Source organism: Copadichromis virginalis, linkage group LG23 (genome assembly GCF_057382275.1).
Source record: "Copadichromis virginalis isolate Kocher_CV1m ecotype Utaka linkage group LG23, C_Virginalis_male_GT1.1, whole genome shotgun sequence".
Taxonomy (NCBI): domain Eukaryota; kingdom Metazoa; phylum Chordata; class Actinopteri; order Cichliformes; family Cichlidae; genus Copadichromis; species Copadichromis virginalis.
This window is the reverse complement of record NC_140639.1, coordinates 21837825-21859138: the sequence shown is the minus strand read 5'-3', so window position 1 is coordinate 21859138 and position 21314 is coordinate 21837825. Positions and strand designations below refer to the sequence as shown.

General features: G+C 44.3%; 1 protein-coding gene across 1 annotated transcript in view; it reads right to left on the bottom strand.

The window, feature by feature from the left end:
- LOC146680815 (CLIP-associating protein 1-A-like) overlaps nucleotides 1–21314 on the bottom strand; it is a 55235-nt gene that overhangs the window by 5261 nt on the left and 28660 nt on the right. Inside the window, exons 14-41 of the mRNA XM_085448910.1 lie at nucleotides 20917–20987; nucleotides 20077–20136; nucleotides 18689–18766; nucleotides 18401–18568; nucleotides 17142–17188; nucleotides 16670–16873; nucleotides 16017–16043; nucleotides 13816–13911; nucleotides 13391–13585; nucleotides 12876–12980; nucleotides 12599–12655; nucleotides 11246–11343; nucleotides 11098–11121; nucleotides 10517–10764; nucleotides 9758–9821; nucleotides 9191–9354; nucleotides 8600–8822; nucleotides 8323–8418; nucleotides 5481–5633; nucleotides 4897–5003; nucleotides 4201–4323; nucleotides 2400–2550; nucleotides 1978–2215; nucleotides 1832–1885; nucleotides 1532–1734; nucleotides 1314–1442; nucleotides 1023–1229; nucleotides 431–547 (exon numbers count right to left, since the gene is read on the bottom strand). Of these exons, the coding sequence (XP_085305036.1) occupies nucleotides 431–547; nucleotides 1023–1229; nucleotides 1314–1442; nucleotides 1532–1734; nucleotides 1832–1885; nucleotides 1978–2215; nucleotides 2400–2550; nucleotides 4201–4323; nucleotides 4897–5003; nucleotides 5481–5633; nucleotides 8323–8418; nucleotides 8600–8822; nucleotides 9191–9354; nucleotides 9758–9821; nucleotides 10517–10764; nucleotides 11098–11121; nucleotides 11246–11343; nucleotides 12599–12655; nucleotides 12876–12980; nucleotides 13391–13585; nucleotides 13816–13911; nucleotides 16017–16043; nucleotides 16670–16873; nucleotides 17142–17188; nucleotides 18401–18568; nucleotides 18689–18766; nucleotides 20077–20136; nucleotides 20917–20987 (3507 nt within the window). The remainder of the gene's footprint in view (nucleotides 1–430; nucleotides 548–1022; nucleotides 1230–1313; nucleotides 1443–1531; nucleotides 1735–1831; nucleotides 1886–1977; nucleotides 2216–2399; nucleotides 2551–4200; nucleotides 4324–4896; nucleotides 5004–5480; nucleotides 5634–8322; nucleotides 8419–8599; nucleotides 8823–9190; nucleotides 9355–9757; nucleotides 9822–10516; nucleotides 10765–11097; nucleotides 11122–11245; nucleotides 11344–12598; nucleotides 12656–12875; nucleotides 12981–13390; nucleotides 13586–13815; nucleotides 13912–16016; nucleotides 16044–16669; nucleotides 16874–17141; nucleotides 17189–18400; nucleotides 18569–18688; nucleotides 18767–20076; nucleotides 20137–20916; nucleotides 20988–21314) is intronic.

Below are 21314 nucleotides of genomic sequence, written 5' to 3'. Positions count from 1 at the left end.
AAGTTATTGTAACAAAACTTGATTTATATGACAACATTCAAACAGGTAAACACAGTTTAGGTTAGTTCACAATTAAGAAAAAAAACACTGGGAAATTTATGAAAAAAAAAGTACAACATGCAAGAAAAATACTGTTAAACAGATAAATTTATGAGAAAGATTTACTAGAAAAAATTGTCAAAATTATGAAAAAAGAGCAAATATCTGTCAAAAATTGAATATTATTAAGAAAAAATTTAAAAATTAAAAGCTTTTGTCAAACTTACAAGAAAAAGATTTACTCACAAAAATAGTGAATTTAAAAGAGGGGAAAAACAGGCAAACTGCACGATTGCAAACGCCCTTTCACTGTACTTTTAAAGACTTAATATTTCTGCGGTGAATCGTCTCTACGTGTAGGATGCCGTTTCAGCTGTGTAGTCTGAAATACCTTGCTGCCGGTCAGCTGAGCCAGGTAAGGCTTCAGCTCCTCTCCGATCACAGAGTAGATGGCCACCAGGCAGAAGACGCTGGCCTTCCTCACGCTGCTCTCAGTGTTGTCGTAGCCCTGAAACAGCAGAAGGAGAGACTGATATCAACACAATTGAAACAAAGAAGAGTTTATCTCACCGATGACTGTGTGAATAATTTCTGGGATAAAGCTGATCATACGGCAGAGGAAATTAAAAAGATATTTCAATATGTGTCTAAATTCAGTCTTTTCAGGTACAACATGAAACACACGAGTGCTACTGACACTAGTTTTATTTCAGTATAAAAAACTGTCTAAAGGCAGTCTCGGTCTATTCGTGTGCTGCATGGTTATCTTACCTGTACAAGTCTCTGGATTTTAACCATATTGTATTCTTGTGTTTGTAATAACACAGTTTAACCATTTTTAAGTGTTTTCATTTACTCAAACATTAAATACATTTCAGTTCACACATCCTGCATCCTGAGCCCAAATGGTGGATACAAGTAATGAGCTAATCTTGCGTGTTCATGAGCAGTTAAAGCATCTACAAATTTAAAGAATGAAAAACCTGCAGGAGTCCGGGGATGATGTCGGGCAGCAGCTGGTGCAGCGGCTCTCTGGTGATGCGTTCGATGGCCCTCGTCTGCATCTTGATGGCGGCCAGGTTGATGGGGTAGTCGGCCGTCTGCACGATGGGGCAGAGCACCTTGATGCACTGCTCGGGGTGGATGGAGCCCGCCAGCGTGGAGGCCGCCTCCTCGGCCGCCCGCACCACCTTCAAAAGAAGAAAGGAGCGCCATGAGGGTCAGAATCACAGGAAGACCGGAGGAGTGGCCTCTGGTTTCTTTTTCATCCTCACCTCCTTGTGCGAGTCTTTGTGGGCCTCCAGCATCTTCATGATGGTGAGCTCAGCGTAGTTCTTGAAGCGGGCGGGCTGGTTCCTCAGAATCTCCTTTAGGACTCGCAGGGCGAGTGCCCGGATTGTGTGCTGGGACAGCGAGAGGAAACAAGTCACTCACAGGACATTTACAGCAGTGGGGAAAAAAATCAAAAACAACGGAAGCCTCGCGTCCTCACGTCTTTGTCTCCCAGCGTTTCGAGCAGGAGCAGCAGCATGGTCTTAAAGTGCTCTTCCCACACCACCAAGCTGTCCTCCCGGGCCACCTTCAGCATCTCCAGCAGGGTCCCCCGGCGCTCCTCAGGGCCCCGCTCCCCTGCCTGGCCCTGGGAGAGCTCCTTCAGCAGCTCTCCGACCAGCTCCAGCTGCTCAGCAGCCCCGGCTGTAGGTGGAGGGGAAAGAGGTAGTTTTTAAGAAAAAGTGAGAACAAAGATCAAATAAATAATTTGTTCACCTCTGAGGTTTTCTGGTGAGTTTACCTGGGAAACCTTTGGGGTTCAGGATCTTGTTTTCCACACTTTCCTGCCGGCGGCCTGCAGAGTGGGACGGGAAAGACAGAAAAACTGAATCTTTACCGACGCAGCAGGACACACACTCCTGCACAGCTTTTGTCCTAAGGTCCCACCTTCTCGCAGCTGCTCCACAGCGTCCTCGTACAGCGCCTCCTTCAGCGCAGCTTTATCCATCGTACTGATGCCGTCCGTGTAGTTGTATGGGTTGTACTCTCTGAAGCGCGGGCCGGCGAAGGATCGAGGAGACGGCGTGTTCAGCAGAGAGGTCTTGTTGTCCAGGGCAGTGCGCCCGCCCTCCACTGCATCACCGCTGGGACGAGGTTCGGAGTCCGAGGAAGCCCCGCCTCCAGTCTAAGATTCAGTGACAGCGGAGCAGATGAGTTATTCTGAGTCTTTACTCCAAAATAAAATAATCTTTTTTTTTTTTCTTTTTGACCAAAAAAAAAAAACAACCCAAAAAAAATAATCTGTATTTGAATATGTTTAACAGTTATTTCAGTTATCTGCCCTCTGGTTCCTCCCTGTAACTCCTCACCATAACGCCATCCTTCTTGCCGTCCCGCCTCAGCGGTTCCACCAGGTCCTCCTGGCTGCGGAAGCTGAAGTTCTGGATGGCCTCGGTGACACCGCGCAGCGAGCTGTAGATCTCCTCGGAGTTCAGGTTCTCGCTGTCGTACTCCAGCATGCTGCAGCACGAGACAAGTCCAATGGGCATTTTAGACAGGATGTAGGCAACATCGTCAGGGGATCGTCACTTAAAGGGAGAGTTCATTGCAAAATCAGATTCACATGTTTTTCCTCTGGCCTGTAGAGCGTGTTATCCATATTTACCTGGAGCTGTAGAGGCGTCGGCCCCAGCACTAAATCGCCCTGAGCTGCTCCAAGCACCAAAAACACATTTGGAAAACTCAGCAGTAATGACTCCAGACCTGTTTGGGCTTTTTGGTTTTTTATATCCCCAAACACAGAGGTACTTTCATCCATTACATCATGTTTATCCAGGATCTTCAAAGCAGGATTTTCTTGTATGCAATTGGAATTTAATGCTATAAATATTTTTCTTTCCCTACAAACTAATAGTTGTCCCCATTTTACTTTGGTGGTCAGTTAATCCACTCGAGGTTTGAAGAAAACTGGTGTTTAGATCAGACTGTGCTGTGTTACTTTTTGTTTGTCTTGTAATAAATTTCTTAAGAAAAACTTTAAAGTTACAGTTTGTAAAAACTCACCACTAGATGTCAGTAGGCTGCAGAAACTGAGTTCTGTTTTCTTACCCCTGACATGTTCAGTGCGTAATTCTAGCTACAGTGGCCACTGTAGGACAAACAGCTCTGTCTGCTGATCATCTGTAGTGAGTGTAGGCTGTCAGTCAGCCTCAGCTGTCGATATGTGTCCACATCTATTAACTCTGGAGGAGGGTATAAAACTTGTGTGAAAGTAGTCCGATACGAGTCGATATAAAGGACATGTGAAACTTGTCTCTGTCTCCTGCTGCAGTTAGCTGCTGCTAGTAAAACTTTGAACTTTGAAGTGGAGCGTTAATGTTAACGCTGTCTGGCAGGTGTGAATGCCAGAGAGGCCGAAAAAGATGACTGGAAAGTTACTGAGGGCTTGTGTCTGTTTACAAGGAATGAGAACCTCGATCAGCGCAGGAGACGCGTGGGAACAGTCGATTAAATCAGAGGATCACTGCCCACATAACTGCTTCTAGAAGGACATTTAATCATCAATATATCCAAAGCATCAAAACAGTGGAGATGAATAAAGAGCACCACAGGTCAGAGGAAGAACGTGTGCCTCTGTCTTTGAGGTGGACTGTCCCTCTAAGAGACGGGTGGAAGTACAGAGGCTCTTCTTCTTAACAGCACCTATGATCCCTTTAATGTCAGCGACATGAAGCAGCTCCATTTTCATCTTGAAGATTGTGAATGACGACTGAGGGCATTTTCCTTGACATGGATCAAACACAAAAGCATCTGCGTGCCAAACAAATTAGTCAAATCTTGTACCAAGGGATGGTTTGTCCATGACCAGGAAACAGGAAGTGCAGAGCCGTGCATGTTGACGAGCGCACGCGGACAGATGAGAGACAGAAGGAAAGCCACCTTTCAGTCACCATGACGACAAAAAGAAAAACAGACACACGAAGCTGATGGAGGCACCGAGGCAGCAGAGGTGACGACAGACTGATGGAAGCTCGAGGTTTCACAGAGAACTCCAAAATATCTTTAAAAATAAGCTTAGAAATCCATTCATCACTACAGAGACAGATCCAACTGTTAAACTGTGAAACCCCGTACAGAGGAGGGAGGAGGAGGGGGAGGAAGAAGGGTTACCTGGGTGAGTAAGCTCGCCGCAGGGCCTTGAGGGAAGAGTGGGCAGTGGGTGGAGGAAGAGGGGAGGGGAAGGGTGGAGGAGGGAACTTGGAGAGGCCGTCTGCGCTCCAACCCCACAGCCGACTGCGACCAGCCGGGGAGGAAGAGGTGGAGGAGGAGCCCGGAGAGAAGAAGAGATGTGAAAAGAGTGGAAGATAAGGAGAAGCAGTGCTCTCAGTCAGAGTTAGTACAGGCGGAGGGATCATTAGTATGACAGCTGTGAGGAAACCTGCTGATTGGCTGAGAGGAGAAAACGTCTAAAATCACACGAAGCTTCAGGAAGAGACGCACGGAGCCGAACATGAGCCTAAAATTCTGACGTTCATTTAAAACAAAGCATCAAACCGCAAGTTTAGACTTTGAGCTTTGGCTCTGATTTTGAGCTCTTCAATGGCTCCACAGTGGAGTGGTCAACATCTAAACTCTGTGGCGACCCCTCAGTGCAGCTTTACACTCCTCTGTTAACGAGCGAACAAAGAGAAGACACGGGGAAATACGCCCGCTGCGTTATAACCTGAGCTTCAAAAGAAAAGTCTGGACGATGGCAGAAATGAAGGATGAACTGCTGAAGCCACAATTTTATCGGTGTGGATAAAATTATACACAGGAAACGTGGTTTGAATTTTAGGTGTGGCGATGGCGGGGCCGTTTCTGTACCTGGGGGAAAGGCCGCCGTGGGAGCAGTTTGTGGGGGAGGTCAGCGGGCTGCTGCGGCTGCTGGGCTGTCGCAGGGGCGTCCGACCTGCCGAGTTACTGGGAGACGCCTGCGGATCCATGAAACACAAGTGTCTGGATTTAATGTGAGAACATTCAGAAAGCCACAGCTGTGATGATGTAAGGATAAGAGGAACAGCACACATACAGAAACTACTATATTTATCAAAACAAGTGTGTTTGTGCATCTATACAACACAAACAACAAAAAAGCCTAAAACTCTTCTTTAAAATGATTATTTTGTCTAATCAATAATCTTAAAGTCAATTACAAACATCTACAGCCATGTGACATATTTATTGTTTGAGTTAAAGTGTGTTACGATATTAGTTATCAAGGTCAGGCTACGATGATTTATCAATATATTCTGGTATAGATCAATAAATAAAGGAATAAGACCTCCTGGAAATAAAATCTTTAAAAAAACATCCTGAAAGAATGTTGTTTAAATGAATCTGAATGCAAACATCTCCATATTTGAGCCTGTGTGTGTGTGTGTGTGTGTGTGTTTGTGTGTGTGTGTTACCATGCTGATGCCGCTGTTGGCACTGGCGTTCCTCAGGTGGTTGTGCAGCAGCTTTGTTGTCCCGTCCTGGAAGGTTTTGGGCAGAGCACCCAGCAGCATGGTGAACTCTGGAGTGTTCAGCTCAAAGAGGGCGATCAGCACCACCTGGGCTGCCTGCACACACAAAGAAAACATGTTACACATCACTTTACTGACGTTTAATGACTGTCACTGCACTGATTTTGGCACTGAACATGAAGAAAAGCTTTCGCTCTGTTATAAAGGACAGCCAGAAGTAAATTAACCTGTTTGAAATAAAACAAAATATTGTTTTGCAGCATTTTATTGCAACAGTCAGCCGCACTGAAGCACCATGCAGACGTGAATGATACCAGATAATGCTGTAGTTCAAAATAAAAGCTTCCTGTTAGTCACAGGAATTTTACATGATGCTTCAGTTTCACTTTTTCCAAAATAAAAGCATCTAGCTATTTATTGCATGACGCTTAGGCTACGTTCACACTGCAGGCGAAAGCGAAACTTTTTTGACTCTATGCGACCCATATGCGTTCATGGCATGACAGTGTGAACAGCACAAATCCGATATTGTCAAATCCATCCTGGGTCACTTTCGTATGTGGTACTGAATCCGATACATATCTGATGTTTTAGAAAGCGACTGCTGTTTGAATGGTCATGTCGCATTAAATCCGTCTTTTATGTCAGTGACACAAGACAGACGCCAATTATCAGCGCCGGAGAAGACATCGTGAACGCTTCCTGGCCATCCCGTGTAGATGTCAGTGAAACTGTTGGGAAGACAACGTTAGAGACATGTGAACATTTTATTTGTGCTGTAAAATCTGCAGATTCTGACAGAAATCAGCAACTATCCTTTGAAGCACCGCTCCTCTAAAACAGCAATAAGGATCATTATTAGGCCATATGTAAATAACAAAATAACTTTATAACTTAAAGCAAAATTGGGAAACGAAACAAACGTCCGAAACAAGTCTTTATATTAACGGCCAACAGTCAAACAATACTGTTTGCTCTGAGTCTAAACAGAGCACGTTGTGTGTGACGTCGTCTTTTGTGCATGCGGGCCGCTTTGAGGGTTCACACTAGAGCGTGTTTGCTGTCACATTTTATTTGCAGTGTGAACAAGCAGACAAAAAAAATCAGATTTGATCAAAAAATCGGAATTGAGCATTAAGACCTGCAGTGTGAACGTAGCCTTAGATACTTCAGTGTTGTGGGACTTTTAAAGTAAAAGTCCCCAGTTAATTTTAGACCTTTAGACCTTCAGACTTTCAGAATAAAAGCCTTCAATTTCATGCACAAGTTTATCAGCATGCTTTAATGCCCAGACCTTTTTTTGTTTTTAAGTAAACCTGTTTACCTCCAACCTTTCAACAGTTAGTAACAGACAAAGTCCAGCAGTAACAAAAACCGTACCACAATTTCTCCACAAATTAAGAGAGAGTGCTTTCAAAGATTAAATCCTCGCACAGAGAAATCAACTCTGAGTAAACATGGCTTCAGCAGTGTTCACTTATTATAACCCTGGCTTCCACTTTAAAGTGGACCTATTGTGCACCATATTTTAATTCTGGGCTTTGCATGATTTACAGTTCAAAATATTCTTTGTTTATTTTATTTTAGTTTGTCCACAATTAAGCCAGCTTTTTTCTGATTGGCTGCCCTTTGCAAACTCAAGGTTTGAACAGCAGGTGGATGGAACTTCTGTGACAAAAAAACCCCCAAAAACTGAGAGTTTGGAGCAATTTGACCTTTTGTTAAGTGCCAGGATTTATACATCGGGGAAACCAAACAACCTCTGGCGAAGCTGATGGCACAACACAGAAGAGCTACCTCGTCAGGCCAGGACTCTGCAGTCTGTTCACACCTACAGGCCAGTGGACACTCTTTCAAGGATGAGGAAGTACACATCCTGGACAGGGAGGAACGCTGGTTTGAGCGAAGAGTCAAGGAGGCCATTAACGTGAAAAGGGAAAGACCATCTCTGAATCGAGGAGGGGGCCTAAGGGTACATCTGTCACCATCTTACAATGCTGTGATTGCAGCCATTCCCCAACTCTCTGTGAATGGTACTCATGGCCATTGGTCAGTGGTTGTTGATCAATGGTCATGATAATTTGCATAATTACGATTAAGGAACTGACCTCCCAGCCCATTGTTCCTTCAGTGGGCTGGTTTCCGTCATTATGCAAATGTACTGTTTATAAGATTAGAGAAACCTGCAGTCAGCTGAGACTGAAGAAGTCACTTTGATGAGTGACGAAACATTTCTCTCACTGAAAACGCTGCGTCCAGAGGAACAGAATCAACTTTTGGAGATTTGTGCAAAGACTGCGATTCTCTGAAACTTTGACCATTTTAATTGGAAGAGGAAAAAATATATCAAGAAAAATAAAAGTAATAGTTCTGTTAACATGCAGCATGTCAATTGAACTTGTTAAGCAAAAGCTAAAGGAAGCATTTATCACTCAGTTTCCTTTCAAATGATTCGAATGTTTCATGTTTTACTGTAAAGGTTAAAGGTCAGACTCATGCCTGATAATAAGAGAAATATCATAATGGTCGGCAGAGTTAGTCTTAAAGCTGCACTCAGCTGCAGCATCTCATGCACACACCTCAGGTACACAGACACCTCTCCACCGTTTTCACCATTTGCCAGCAGTTAGTGCTGAAAAGCATTCACAGAACCCGCTCACACTCTCAGGTTAATGTCCTCTGTACGCGGGCCTGAACAAACACGCTCACAGCAGCTTCCCGCTTCTTTGTGACCGGGTTAGACGAGGTTATTCACGCTGCGCATGCTCACTGGTAGAGGATCTACCTGCTTGCACCTCTCCTCCAGGTTGCCCTCCCCGGGCAGAGAGGCCATGGTGCTGGTTCGGCCTGAGAAATCCTCCCCTGCCCAGTTATGAAGGGTCTAAGGGTGAGGTGGGTGGAGGAAGGACCATTAAGGGGGAAAAATTTAAGACATGAAAAAAAAACAAAAAAACAGAACAAAAAAAATGAAAATATAAAAAAAATGAAACATTTAGAGGAATTTAAAGGGATGAAAAGGGGGGAGTGTTTTAAGGAAGACGGAGGCTGACATGCCCTCCTACCTTGCGGACATCGGAGCTCTTGGGCTCGGTGGTCCAGGTGATGATGCGGGAAACGGCGAGGCGTGTCTCGCTGGAGTTGACAAAGTCGGCCGGGTCCATCTGCCTGGCCAGAGCCTCGATGTAGCGCAGGATGGCCACCTTCACCTTCAGGTTGGGGGTCTGCGTCTGATCCACGATGAAGCGCATCAGGATGTTGAACTGCTGCTCGTATGGGAAGGACTCCCTGCATGGAGGCGGGAAGGAGGAGAGAAAAACATGGTCAGAACACGAGATGAAGTTACACCCTCTTTTTTATTGACAACAGCTGCTCTTGCTTCAGTGAGTTCACACAACATACTTTATATTATATTTCCACATATTCTAAAGTAATTTATAAACTTTAAAAAAAATACATTTAGTGCAAAATATCTCCTGTGCTCCACCTGCAGGATCAAATTAAATAACAGGATCACTTTCCCCTTTACTAAAACTGTGACTCGTTGCTCTTTTGTGTTATTTCCTGCACAGAGTTTGGTTGATTGGAGTTTAATTTGCTGCAGGATAGAAGCATACAGGACTTTTCTTTAATGATGAAAAGGTTTCAGTCTTAACCTCGTGACATCCAGAGCCTTCTGGACTTTGGCCTGGACAGAGCCCAGCAGGTCGGCGCCCATCTTCTTCAGCAGCTGTGTGAGCAGGACGAAGAGCCAGTCCAACAGGTCGTCCCTGTGCAGCACGATGAAGTCCACCAGAGTCTCCAGGAACATGCTGAAGACCTGTCACAGAGTCAGGGGTGATGATGAGGAGGAGATGTTTGAGTGTTTGTCTGCACATGTTGGTCTGAGACGAGTACACACGCAGTGAAATATGACAGCAGACAGTTCTCATGTGAGTGAGAGCAAACACTTACTCTCTGGTGTTTGTTAGAGTCCGCAGCAGCGAGGAGGCATGCAACAAGAAAACACACACTGTTAGTTTGTCCTGCTGTTAGTGACGACACGAGAGCAGTGAAATCAGCCACGACGCTCACGTCCCAGCTTCAGAGTCACAACAAACTCCCAGGTTTATCCCTCCGGCTCTCACTGTCCCTTCTCTCTCCACAGAAAGTGTGAACTGCTGCTTTCTGACGTCGGCTTTCACTTTTAATAAGAGTACGTGTGAAACATGCTGCCGTCTCACCTTGCTGTGAGGGTCCGCAAACATCCTGGTGAAGATCTCACAAAGCCTCTTCAGCTCCACACGACTGAAACAACAGGCACGGTTATTTTGTTGCCAACAGAAAGCTTTTATGTGCAGACAGAGTAAAGAAACAGGAAACATTACAGTTCTCTACTTTACTGTAGCTTCATTAGATAAACTCGACTTTGAGAGGAAGAGAAAATAGTGAGGTGAGAAGCACACTCATTTTCTCATATCCTTTTTTGTTTGTTTGTTTTAAACCAGAGGAGTCGCCCCCTTGCATAAATAAAAAAAGACCAGGGGTCATGAGAAACTTGTATCTAGTGATGGGTGTGGCTTTTTAGACTAGAATACACGTCCATCACTATATACAGTGTATAGCTACAACAGAGCAAGTTCGCTGGAGATCATCTCCTGAACCGCGCACAGTGCATTTCCAGTAGCTGAAACAGATCTGAACAGAAGTAGGAGTGTGTTGAAAACACAGCCTCTGGATCTCAGCCTGGACTGACCACTAAAATCTCTCTGCTTTAACCTTTCTGCTGACTGCCAGCATCAAGGTACAAGGTTGATTAGAAGTGTACAAAGACTACAAGGTTTCTTTTATTAAACCCTTCTAAACTCCTGACATTAAGCTCATAACCCAGCATGTTTCTTTACGATTAAACCTTATCCACCGCCCCTTTACATCAACCAGAAGTCCTCAAACCTGCAGAGGCGGAGCTTTTCAGACCTGTTTTCCACTGTTGGCACACCCACCTGAGCATCCTCTGGCTCTTGAGCAGGTTCTGCAGTCCCAGCAGTCCCTCCTTCCTCTCGGACCAGTTGGCGCTGGCACAGTGGTTCAGCACCTCCGCCACGTCCTCCGTCTGACGTAGGTAGTGCGGCGCCACGCCGCCGTTACGTGAGCTGTAGGAGCGCTCAGAGCAGGCGCTGGAGGCGTCGCTGTTGGCGTCGTCGTCTGAGTACATCCCCGGCGACTCGAACCGCCGCCTCACTGGCCTCCGCTACATCAGAGAGGAGATGAGAGAGGCTAAGTGTAAAGACGAGACTTCACAGGGTAAATGTACAGCTGTCAGAAGAAGTAGCATGCAGCTACACAGGCAGACTCATGGATGCTTCTGGTGTCATCGCATGAGATGGATGAGGTTACTTTGGGGTTTTTCCCCCCTCTCTTGTGAGTCCATATCAACATGCTGCTTTTAATGGAGCGATAAGCAACTTTTACCAAGCTAAAACAACTTGAAATAAAGCAAATCACTGCATCCATGTTTAAAACGTTAAAGTCAATGTGCACAGCTCATGCTCTGCATGCAGTGACAGGTGAGATCTACCTGTACCTTACTCCTCGAGTCTCCTAAGAGCTGAAATGTACAAAGTCCAGAGAGAAAGAGCAGAGAGGGCATTAACAGAGCTGAAAGAGCTGCGACAACATCTTTGATTCACATTTGTATTCACATTAAGGCAAAAACAGTTTTCTGTTCTCACCAGAGCATCGGCGACCGCAGCCTCGACTTCGGTGCCCGTGTTGAGGATCCTCATGGCATTGACTGAGGCAGAGATCCGAGCCTGATGGGACAGCCGGTCTGATGGGAGGAGGTCAGAGGAGGAGAAGCAGTTTGATTAGAGGCTTTAAAATCCACAGGCACGCCTCAATATTAAACAGAAACATCTCTTTCATGTAGAACTGATGATCAATAACAGTGACGTGAGTCTTGGTCCCGTTTTTGTGAATTCAGACAATTTAATGAGTTCAAATTACATGAGAAGAATTTGTGTTATTTACCTGTGCAGGTTGCAAATTTTTAAGTAACTGCTTTAAACCAGACCAAACCCACAGTGATGAGCAGAGAGGCTGTTTGAATGTAATATAATATAACACAAGTCCAGATCTGAGCAGCGAACAGCCTGTTTAATCAACTCAAATACAAAGAAATGCAAAACACAAGCAGAACTCCAGAAGTAAAACCCAGCAGCGCTCGCTAAAAAATGTGAAAAATAACAAACTCCATAAACTGCATGAGAGAAATAAACTTCATGATGCTCTGCAAAAAAACAAAAACAAAACACCAAACTGAAGGAGAAGCAAAACTTTATCTTCAATATTTACAAGCATGAACTCCTGTTTCCTGTAGCCGTTTCATAGCAACAGGTAGGGGTGTAACGATTCGCCTGATCCATAGTCAGGTTAATTACAAAACATACGGGCAAGTATTTGCTTTATCACGGGCATGATCAGCTGATAATGAATTAAGTATTCCCAGTTTTCTCTTTACTTGAAGCATCTTTAGCTTTCACCATGCTAACAGCCCACCGACAGCCCAACTCATAATGATGAGTTTAATAAACAAAAACGAGGAACTTTGTTAGAGAATCTTGACTGTTTTTGTGAGTATGTTGTACTCTGGAACAGAGTATTCCACCTTAAAGCTGCACCAGCTTATATTTATCTGACAGATTTACTGGGTGGAGGCAGGAGACTGCGGACGTTTGCACCCTGATTCAGAACCGTTACACCCTTGGTAGCGATAAACATGACAAAGGCAGCTATGACTGTAAGGACCAGGCCAGACTGGTTTAGTACCGCCCCCTGTAGGTGAATGAGATGTACTGCTTTACGTGCACCAGAGTGGGAAACTTCACTTAAGCATCTTTAAGGTTTATCTGTGGCTGGAGGCTACATCTGATTGCTCTGTAAAGGTTTCCAATATCTGACTGATTATTGATTACTTCCCACTCTGACCACAGGAGGCAGAGTCGACTTTGGCCATGCAGGGTGAGGCAGGAAGCTTTGAGCCGCTTTTGTTTTCGTTATCTGTTTAAATCTGCTCCACTGGTCACCTGAGTAGCACTCTGCAGAGGACAGGGCGCTGGTGGAACGGGAGTGACGGCGGGACGCTGAAGGAGGACGCAAAGTTAAGGAGAGACCAGGAGTGAGGATGTTATTTTACAGAGGAACTTAAAAGACAACAATTAGCTGCACTTTAAAGGATTACCAGCAGACACAACCTGGACAATTAGACAGAGAGCATGCAGATAAAAAAGCAGGAAAAGTAAGGATTTAGTCAGACAGACGTCTGAGATTGTCTCAGCCTTCAGTTTTTGATACCATACTCACCCAGGGGGGAGAAGCCCCGCGCCGGGCTGGTGTCGCGGCTGCTCTCGCGACTGGTTTCGCGGCTGCAGCCCTGACTCATGCTCGGTCGAGGGATGCGACTCCGGGCTGCAGAGGCGGACACACAGACAGACAGAGAGCGGTGCAGGGAAGAGAGGTTAGGCAGACATGACACACCTGAAGCCCAGCAGAGACGGTTAGTGAGTCAGGCAGGCAGGCAAGCGAGACAGAGACAGAGAGGGGGGAGGCAGCAGGTGTTAGCATCAGGAAGACGAACCAGGAAGGTCTTTCGCCTCCAGTCGAGCGTGCAGGTCGACTCACATACAAGGAGTCCGATCTGCCAATTCTGACCGGCTTTACTGTTTCAGACAGCATCATATTTATACCAAGTTCTCAGATTTTTACTTTCAGTAATTCTTTTTCCACTTTTTAACTTGAACTTCTTCACAAATGCTCCCAAACCTGTGTTTTAAAAAAAATGCTTTCATTTTTAAATGTGTCTGTCTTCCCTCCCATACCCGTGCCTGATCTGGTGGGGCTGGTCTCTCGGCTGCAGCCCTGGCTGCGGTGACCTCGAGGTCGGCTCTTGTCGGTCAGGCTGGTGGAGGTGCTACCCGTGGCGGCGGCAGTGGCACCGGTGCCCATGGTGGGCCTGGGGATCCGGCCATAGGTGGAGCTCAGCAGACGCCCGGGAGAGCCTGACCGACTCCCAGCTGAAACACAGGAAGACATATTTCGGTGAACCAGTTCATATGTCTGTCACACCTTTGTTTAGGTTTCCAAATAAGTGGTAAGATTAGAAAAGTATGAAAAACAGTTACAAATCCATTTTTTAGTCACAGAAATGTTATTTAAGAAAAACGTTTATATTTTCTCTATGTATTTGAACAGACTGATATCTAAATTTGATCTATATCACTAAAAAAGCAGCAGAGTTACTCACGCTGGGACTGAGAGACGACTTTCCCTCGACTCCGGCCCCGTGTGTCTGTCACTGACGGACCGTTTCCTGAGCTTGTCCTCCTTGTTCGCACTCGACCTGCAGAGGCAGAGACGCAGGAAGACAAAAGCTCAAACACACTGAAGTCTTAAGACTGCTGTGACACTTCCTACATGTGTGCTTCATGCAGCAACAGAGGGACTGAGACTGAAGGGAGGAAAACCATACAGATCATCCTGAAGACCAGAGAAACACAGAGTCTGTCATCCATGAACACGAGCTTTAAATCCATAAAGACAGCAGACGGTAACATTAAAGGTGTTTTTGTGGGTAGCAGGGGTCACATGACAAGCATTTATTGGTCACTGAGAACAAATTGTTTCTCTAATGTCTCAGCTGCCAGATTCAAATGTGGAGACAGAAACAGATGGAGGAGATATAAAGACGCCACAACATTTACAGACTCGGAGAGGAATCTGTGCGTCATGCAGACGAAGTCTCAACACGTCACCAACAACCTTTCATTCCGGGTTAACGAGCTGTAATGTGAGTGAACTGGTGCAAAGACTCAGGAACAATTACGTTATAAAGTTCACAGTAAAGGAGAGACACGTATACACACACATAGTAAATACAGCTGGCGTTGGTTGGGAGTCCCGCCTAACTCCATCTGGGTCACATGTCCTACATTTGGGTCCACTCAGCACCCCATCACCTCCTCCTCTCCTACATTAGGAGCTCTGTGTGTCTATGGGCTGCTTCTGTTTGATTCGTCTGCCTGATCAAATACGAGCAGAGACACATGACTGACTGCAGTCCTGCTTTTGTACATGTCTGTAGATGCAAGTGTGTCCTCTGCTTCCAGGAATCACTAGAAAGTCTGAGCAGCTGCTTCATGCACTGCAGAGAAAGCTTTTTTCCCCTAATCTGTGGATACAAACATCCTGAGCTCTGACATAGAACAACAAAGGCCATGTCGTAACAGCTGCACAAGCCAAGAAGTGGAAGAAAACAGAAAGCAGGACAGTTTTTCATGGTCTCCATGTTCGCTGATGGGCAGGTGTTACAGCCAGACGAGTGTCAGAGCCTGGGTGACAGAGACGGGGTGATAAAGCATCCACCAGTGCCCTCAGGAGGTCGGCACTGCTTCTGCTTTGGAGGCACAGCGAGGATCAGGAGACTCTTTTGTGTGTTTTTTTTTCTGTTGTCTTTTCAAGTATACATCAATCACAACGTGTGCCCGGGAAGCCTTCAGCCACAGTGTGCATCTGCGTCACAGCCAGCGATGAAGTGCTTTCTTCATCAGTAACTAGGCCGGTCTCTCTGTTCGCTTTCTGTCAACACAGACTGTGGAAGTTTAACCATGGCCGAGGCCACAGAGACGCACGTTTGTGAAGTCTTCCAAAAAAAAAAGGCAGCAGGAAAATATCTGTAAGTCAGTTACTCACAGGCTGAAAGGTTAATGTGAACAGTAAAAGGAGCCACAACTGCACGTAAAGCTCAAACGATGGCTACAGCGAAGAGTTTTAGGTTTATTTGGTTTCAAACTAGACACAAAGAAGTGAATTCAGCCTGCTCTGCAGCTGAGGGCTGAGTTAAAGGAGCCACAACAGCCACAACATCACAGGCTGTTCCTCTTATTTCTGACAGATCTGACACCACCATGCAGGGATGTGAATTACAGGATGAAACCCTACCGACACCAGCACAGGAAGGTATTTTGTTTACTGACCACATGGAGAGCAGTTCAAGCCTCCACGTACTGACAGCCAGAGCGGGACTTCAGAGTCAGTGAAGTCTGAGCTGTTTGCAGGCCGACTAACAGAGGACTAACACTGCACTTCTCAGGACAGGAAACGCTGATTTTTTCATTCTAATGCTTTACATTTATCCAAATGTCAAAACTACAGCTGAGGAGCAGAATCAGTTATTTACACAATCAGCTGACTCTGTTCTCAAGCAAGGAAAAACTGCATGTGATCGTAAAACAACTTCAGAGTCAAAGCAGAAGCTACGGCTACTTTGTAACTCTGTCATCATATTTGTCTTTGTAACCGCACAGGTTGGTAGTTTTCCAGGTGTGTGTGTGTGCATGTGTGAGAAACTGGAGTAAACCATGCACAGACAGTCCATGCACTGATTACAGATGACCACCATTACAGAACTGATGGAGGTAAAACACCCACCACACCCACACAGCTTACCGTCTGCGTTAACAGACCACGAACCGTCTGACAAGCGAGCGAGGCCGGGAGAAACACAACAGGGTTTAGGGTCAACAGGTTAGGCTTTAGAGGGGCGGAGGAGGGGTGGTAGTGGGAGGGGGGCATACACAGCAAATTTGATTTGGATGGTGAGCTTATGATCAGATCAGATCAACCTGAGACAAATGCATGAACGGCCCACACCAATTTATTTATTTGAGATTGATTCAGTAATCGTATTATCAGCCAACATGACAATTATATAATGAAAAAATAGAAATAGCATCTTGATCCTGATCATAAGACCTCCTGCCTGAAAGACATCAAATTATATAAAAAGCAGCAGAATCTGAAGCTGAATAAATGCAATTATTCAAAGTATTTGTTTGGGTTTCATTAGCACCAAACAGCAGATGGTGATTTTTTTACTACAAACTGTTATTTTAGTTTTTGTTGTGTGAACTTTTGAGCCATCTTTTTGTTTTTTGTTTTTATAAAGTGTGCTCTGTGATTTTTGCATAAATCGGCCTGTGCTCGTGGTCGTGCTTTTAGGTTAAATACGTTGCTATAAGTGGAGCTGCTGGTCCAGTTTGCAGCTAGAAGCAACAGCAGAGTGTGGAGCAGGATAACTGCAACGTGAGCGGCTGTCTCACCCAGTGAAGCGTAGGATCCAGGAGGCAGCGCCGAGGCAGAGCTGAAGGGCGAGGCCGACGACGGCACAGTGGAGGGTACGGCAGGCATCCTCGTGCGGGCGGTGGCGCTGGCCGCAGCGTTTACGTCCACGTCGCTGCGGGAGCGCTGGAGTGAGCCGGGGGAGGAGGCGGCAGCCGGCATCCTGGAGGTGTGGGCGGGTTTGGCTGGAGAAGGACAGATAAAGTCAAACTGTTTAACGGCAAATCAACTTGATCAGAGGCAGATCAGATTAGATCACCTCTGGTGCCTTTTTTGCTTTAACAAATCGAATTTTCTTGCATTTAGGTGATAACAGAGCTTTTATTGAGGAACACACACTAGACAAATACGTGCTCCTCTTAAAGCTCAAAGAAAACATGACAGGAGATCATCTGCTGCACGCAGATTTAGGTTTTTCTAAATGAACAGAAGAGCCAAACAAACAGTCCTTACATCGGGCTGAGCTGCTCCCAACAGTGCTTTTTGCAGACAGAGGTCGACTGTGGAAGAAGCGAAAGAGAGAAGCTTGTTTAGAACAGCAAAGAAATGGTAAGTGTGAGATATCAACTGTCACAAAATCATTCAAGACTTCCCCCAAAAATCTGCCAGTGCTGCTCCTTTGTGTCAAAACAAAAGCCCTTTGACATGAGACTGAAACACTGATTGACCTGCATTTACAGCTGTGGAAAAGTATTCACTGTTTTCCTGATTTCTTTTTTTAAAACTAATAACTGGTTGTTCCACCGTTGGCAGCAAGAACTGCAAACAAGTGTTTGTGATAGCTGACAATGAGTCTTTCACATCACTGTGGAGGAATTCTGGCCCACTCTTCTCTGTAGAATTGTTTTAATTCAGACACATTGGAGGGTTTTCCAGCATGAACAGCCCGTTTAAGGCCAAAACATTTCAATCGGATTTAAGTGCAGACTTCGACTCGGCCACTTCTTCAGTGTATGAATTGATTACTTCTTCACACAGGGCGAGGTAGGTTGGATACATTTTACTTTAATAAATGAAATCATCATTTAAAAACTGCATTTTGTACGTATTCAAATGTGTGACAGAATACCACACTGTAATATCACAGTCCCACCTCATCAGCAGGACGGCTTAGTTACATTAGTTACATTAGTTACATTCTCTGCTGCTGTAAATCACATCTTTTAAAAAAAGACCATCTGTGACAAACAGCTCATCCGCGGCGCACACAGACATCAACACAGCAGCTTTTTATTAGACGTGGACGGCACAAAGATCAATGAGGCCCTGAATATGTTAATGAGACAGGAGTCAAGTGACAGAGAGGAAAGAGACTGGAGCAAGAAAGTGATCTGCAAAGGCAGAAATTCATTCGAAGCGAATGAGCGGGCTGGTGTGGCAGCAGCACTACTGTATGTGACTACAGGACAAGTTGAAGCTTAAACCGCTTAATGCAGTCATTTCTATTCAGTCTATGACAGCAAAAAGATCAATAATCAGTCCAGGAGCAGAAAACTACACATAGATTAGATGTTTCCATTATTTCTACATTAAAGATATGTTATTGGGTGAGAACTAGTCTTCCATCCTTGTGTTTTCCTCTTTGTGAGAAGATAAAGAGATGTGAGTTAGTCAAAAAACTAGATGAAGGGCCACAAAGATTAAAACCTTTTCTCCCTTTATGACTTTAATCAATAAACTGATCAATCGGGGAGGAGGAGAGGAAGTCTCACTTGAGGCTCTCCTGAGAAGAGGAGGAGGAGCGGTCAGAGGCGGGCAGCGACATCAGACTGTCTCCGCTCCTCAGGTGAGCCTGCAGAGCTTTCTGATAGGACGACTCCAGGCCCTGGAACAGCTGCTCCGCCTCCCGGCTGAAGTGACTGTGGAAGCTCCAGTAACACCTGCAACATCAAGCCAGAGGGCCACAAACCTCCATTAGGGCACAGGCTGATAAACATTCTGCTTTTATGTCCTTTTCCTTTGTTTCTGTAGGTTTAAGGTGCGAGTGCGCTCAGACTTACTTTCTGGCCACAGAGCGAGCCTCAGCGTCTGCATCATGGATCCCTTTCTTTATAGTCTCCATTAAAACTGTGCCGTGCCTGCAGGTGGAGGAGAACAGGAAAACTGTTCGTGTACCTGCTTTCATTGAGAGGCAAACAATGCTTGAACATGCGCGTGTTTATTTGTGTGCTGATTTCTTTTCTCCATCCTCAGTGCTCCTTGTTGTTAAGATGTGTTTTATACATACATACATATATGGTGTCGACAATACCCAAAGCCTTTCAGGCTGAAAATAAGCAGGTTTAGGGACACATGGTTAGCTGAATGAAACGTTTATAAAACTTTAGGGTTTTGCCACCCTAAAACCTTTAAAGTTTGATCTAGGATATTTTATTAATATTTATTATTTTATCAGCTTAATGACTGTTACAGCTGCTTTAGCTTTGCTGCCACTTTTGCGTCCCACTGAGATCACTGTGGCTCAAAGTTTCAGTGGCGTTAACATTAAGTACAGTCAGTGAAGATAAAAACAGGCCAAACTACTCTGTCATTCAGCATGGTCAAACTCAACCACCATGCATGCAGCACTATCTCACAGCTGTAATGACAGGAAGAGTCGCAGCCTGCACACGCCCCAGCATTAACTGCAGCAGTGACCTTTAAACTGCCATCTGCTGTGCAGCCTACACTCCATCAGCTCTGCTGGCACTTTAGTCTCTTACGGCTCTATTAATCAATATTTAGGGATGTTGCTCAGATTGTGCTGAATGTGCAACAGGAGGCAGTTGCATAGAGAACTTTACCAAATAAAGCACAAAGTGTGGATTTAAATCTGATGGAAAAAGTAAAACGATCACAGCTTGTGACCTTTTTTTTAATAACAAAACCTAAAGAAAGGTACTGAGGTTCAAATCAAAGACCTAATTTTCTCAAATTAAAACATTTTTAGTCCTTTCTCTTAGTAAAACTGATTTGTAGCTCAATGACTCAGATCCGCACACAGACAGCCTCTGACTGAGTGATCGATGAGAACCAGAGCGCTCCCCTGACACTGAGGGGTCAGCTCGGGTTTCTCCCTGGCGGCGGCGGCTGCAGGAAGCAGCCGGGTGGAAACACAAAGAGCTTTTTGGTGGCAGACAGAGATCCCCCGGCATTGCCATGGAAACCGCTGAGACAGACCTTGACCCGGCCGGTGTCGCATTTCCTCACAAGGTAGCATGTAGCGCTCCGAGTGTCCCACAAATCACTGTCACTGCTATTGTTTTGTGTTTACTGCATGGCTCTCTGCGTATTCCACAGTTTACACACAGTTAGTGCTGAAGGCACGCCTCAGATACTACTAACCATTAATCCAACTAAAACTGTGAACCCCTGCCATCAGCTGACCCACTGTTCTATTTTTCCTCACCTCTCCAGACAGCTCGTCTGCCATTCCTGCAGCAGCAGGTCCAAGAACTCGAAGCAGCGCCTGCAAACAGGAAGAAAGCAATCAAATTATTTTTGAAATAATCATGAATATTAAAATCTAAATTAATGTAAAAATGAAGCAAGAAAGATATACATAAAAAATATTATAAAACAAATAAATATAAATAAAATTGAAATATATATAAAATAAAGCTAAATTAGAAAAAATATTAGAGTGAAATGAAAGAAAAAAAAGTTGATAAATTCACATTTAAAATGTAAACAAATATTAATAAAATATATGAAAATATAACATAAACACATGAATATAAATGTAATAAAAAGCTTAATTAAAAGAAAATACTGGGATGAAATTAAAACAAGAAATGAGGAAATAATAATAATAAAACATGTTTATAATTAAGAAAATAAATAAGTATTAAAATAATATAATTTACATAATACGGACTTACGGTATAAAAATTACTACTTATAAAATAAAAAAGGAAAAATACTTAAAAAAGAAATTACATATGTATGAAAACAAAAACAAAATATAGAAAACACAAAAATAAAGGAAAAAACTAAAAACACAATACTACATATACAGATAAAAAGAAATTAAACAAAGACAACATGAATCAAAAATAAACATGATAAAAAAAAATACCATCAACAATAATAAATTAATGATAAATATAAACATATAATTATAATAATAAAAACTATAATAAAACAAACTGAACTCAAAGAAACTGGAAAAAAATAAAACCACACTAAAATATTATGAAACAATTATAAAGACAAAAACGATCAAAGAGAAAATGTGAGTGTGTCTCACCTTCGCACAGCCACAGATTTGGAGGTACAGTTGCTGGTGATGATGGGGATGAGGCGTGGGTAGTGTGTGTGCTGTTGAGAAAAAGGCAGAAGGAGCTCTCTTAATTTACTTCAGACAGACAAGCTCCTGCATTTGAATTCGTTTAAAAAGAAATTTGTTCCATCTGACAACAGTCAAGTCTTTTCTTCTGGACATGAAATGTGATTTGATCAAATTTTCTGTGAAATCCATCCTGTTATGACATCAGGCTAACATTGTTATGTCTGGAGAACATGTTCAGATCAGATAGAGCAGCTAAGTCAGACCATGCATGGATGAAGATTTAATAGGTTTAAAGTTAAACTTTTTTCTTCCTTGAATGTCATAGTCAGTGATCAGCATCGAAACCGCTCGCAGCC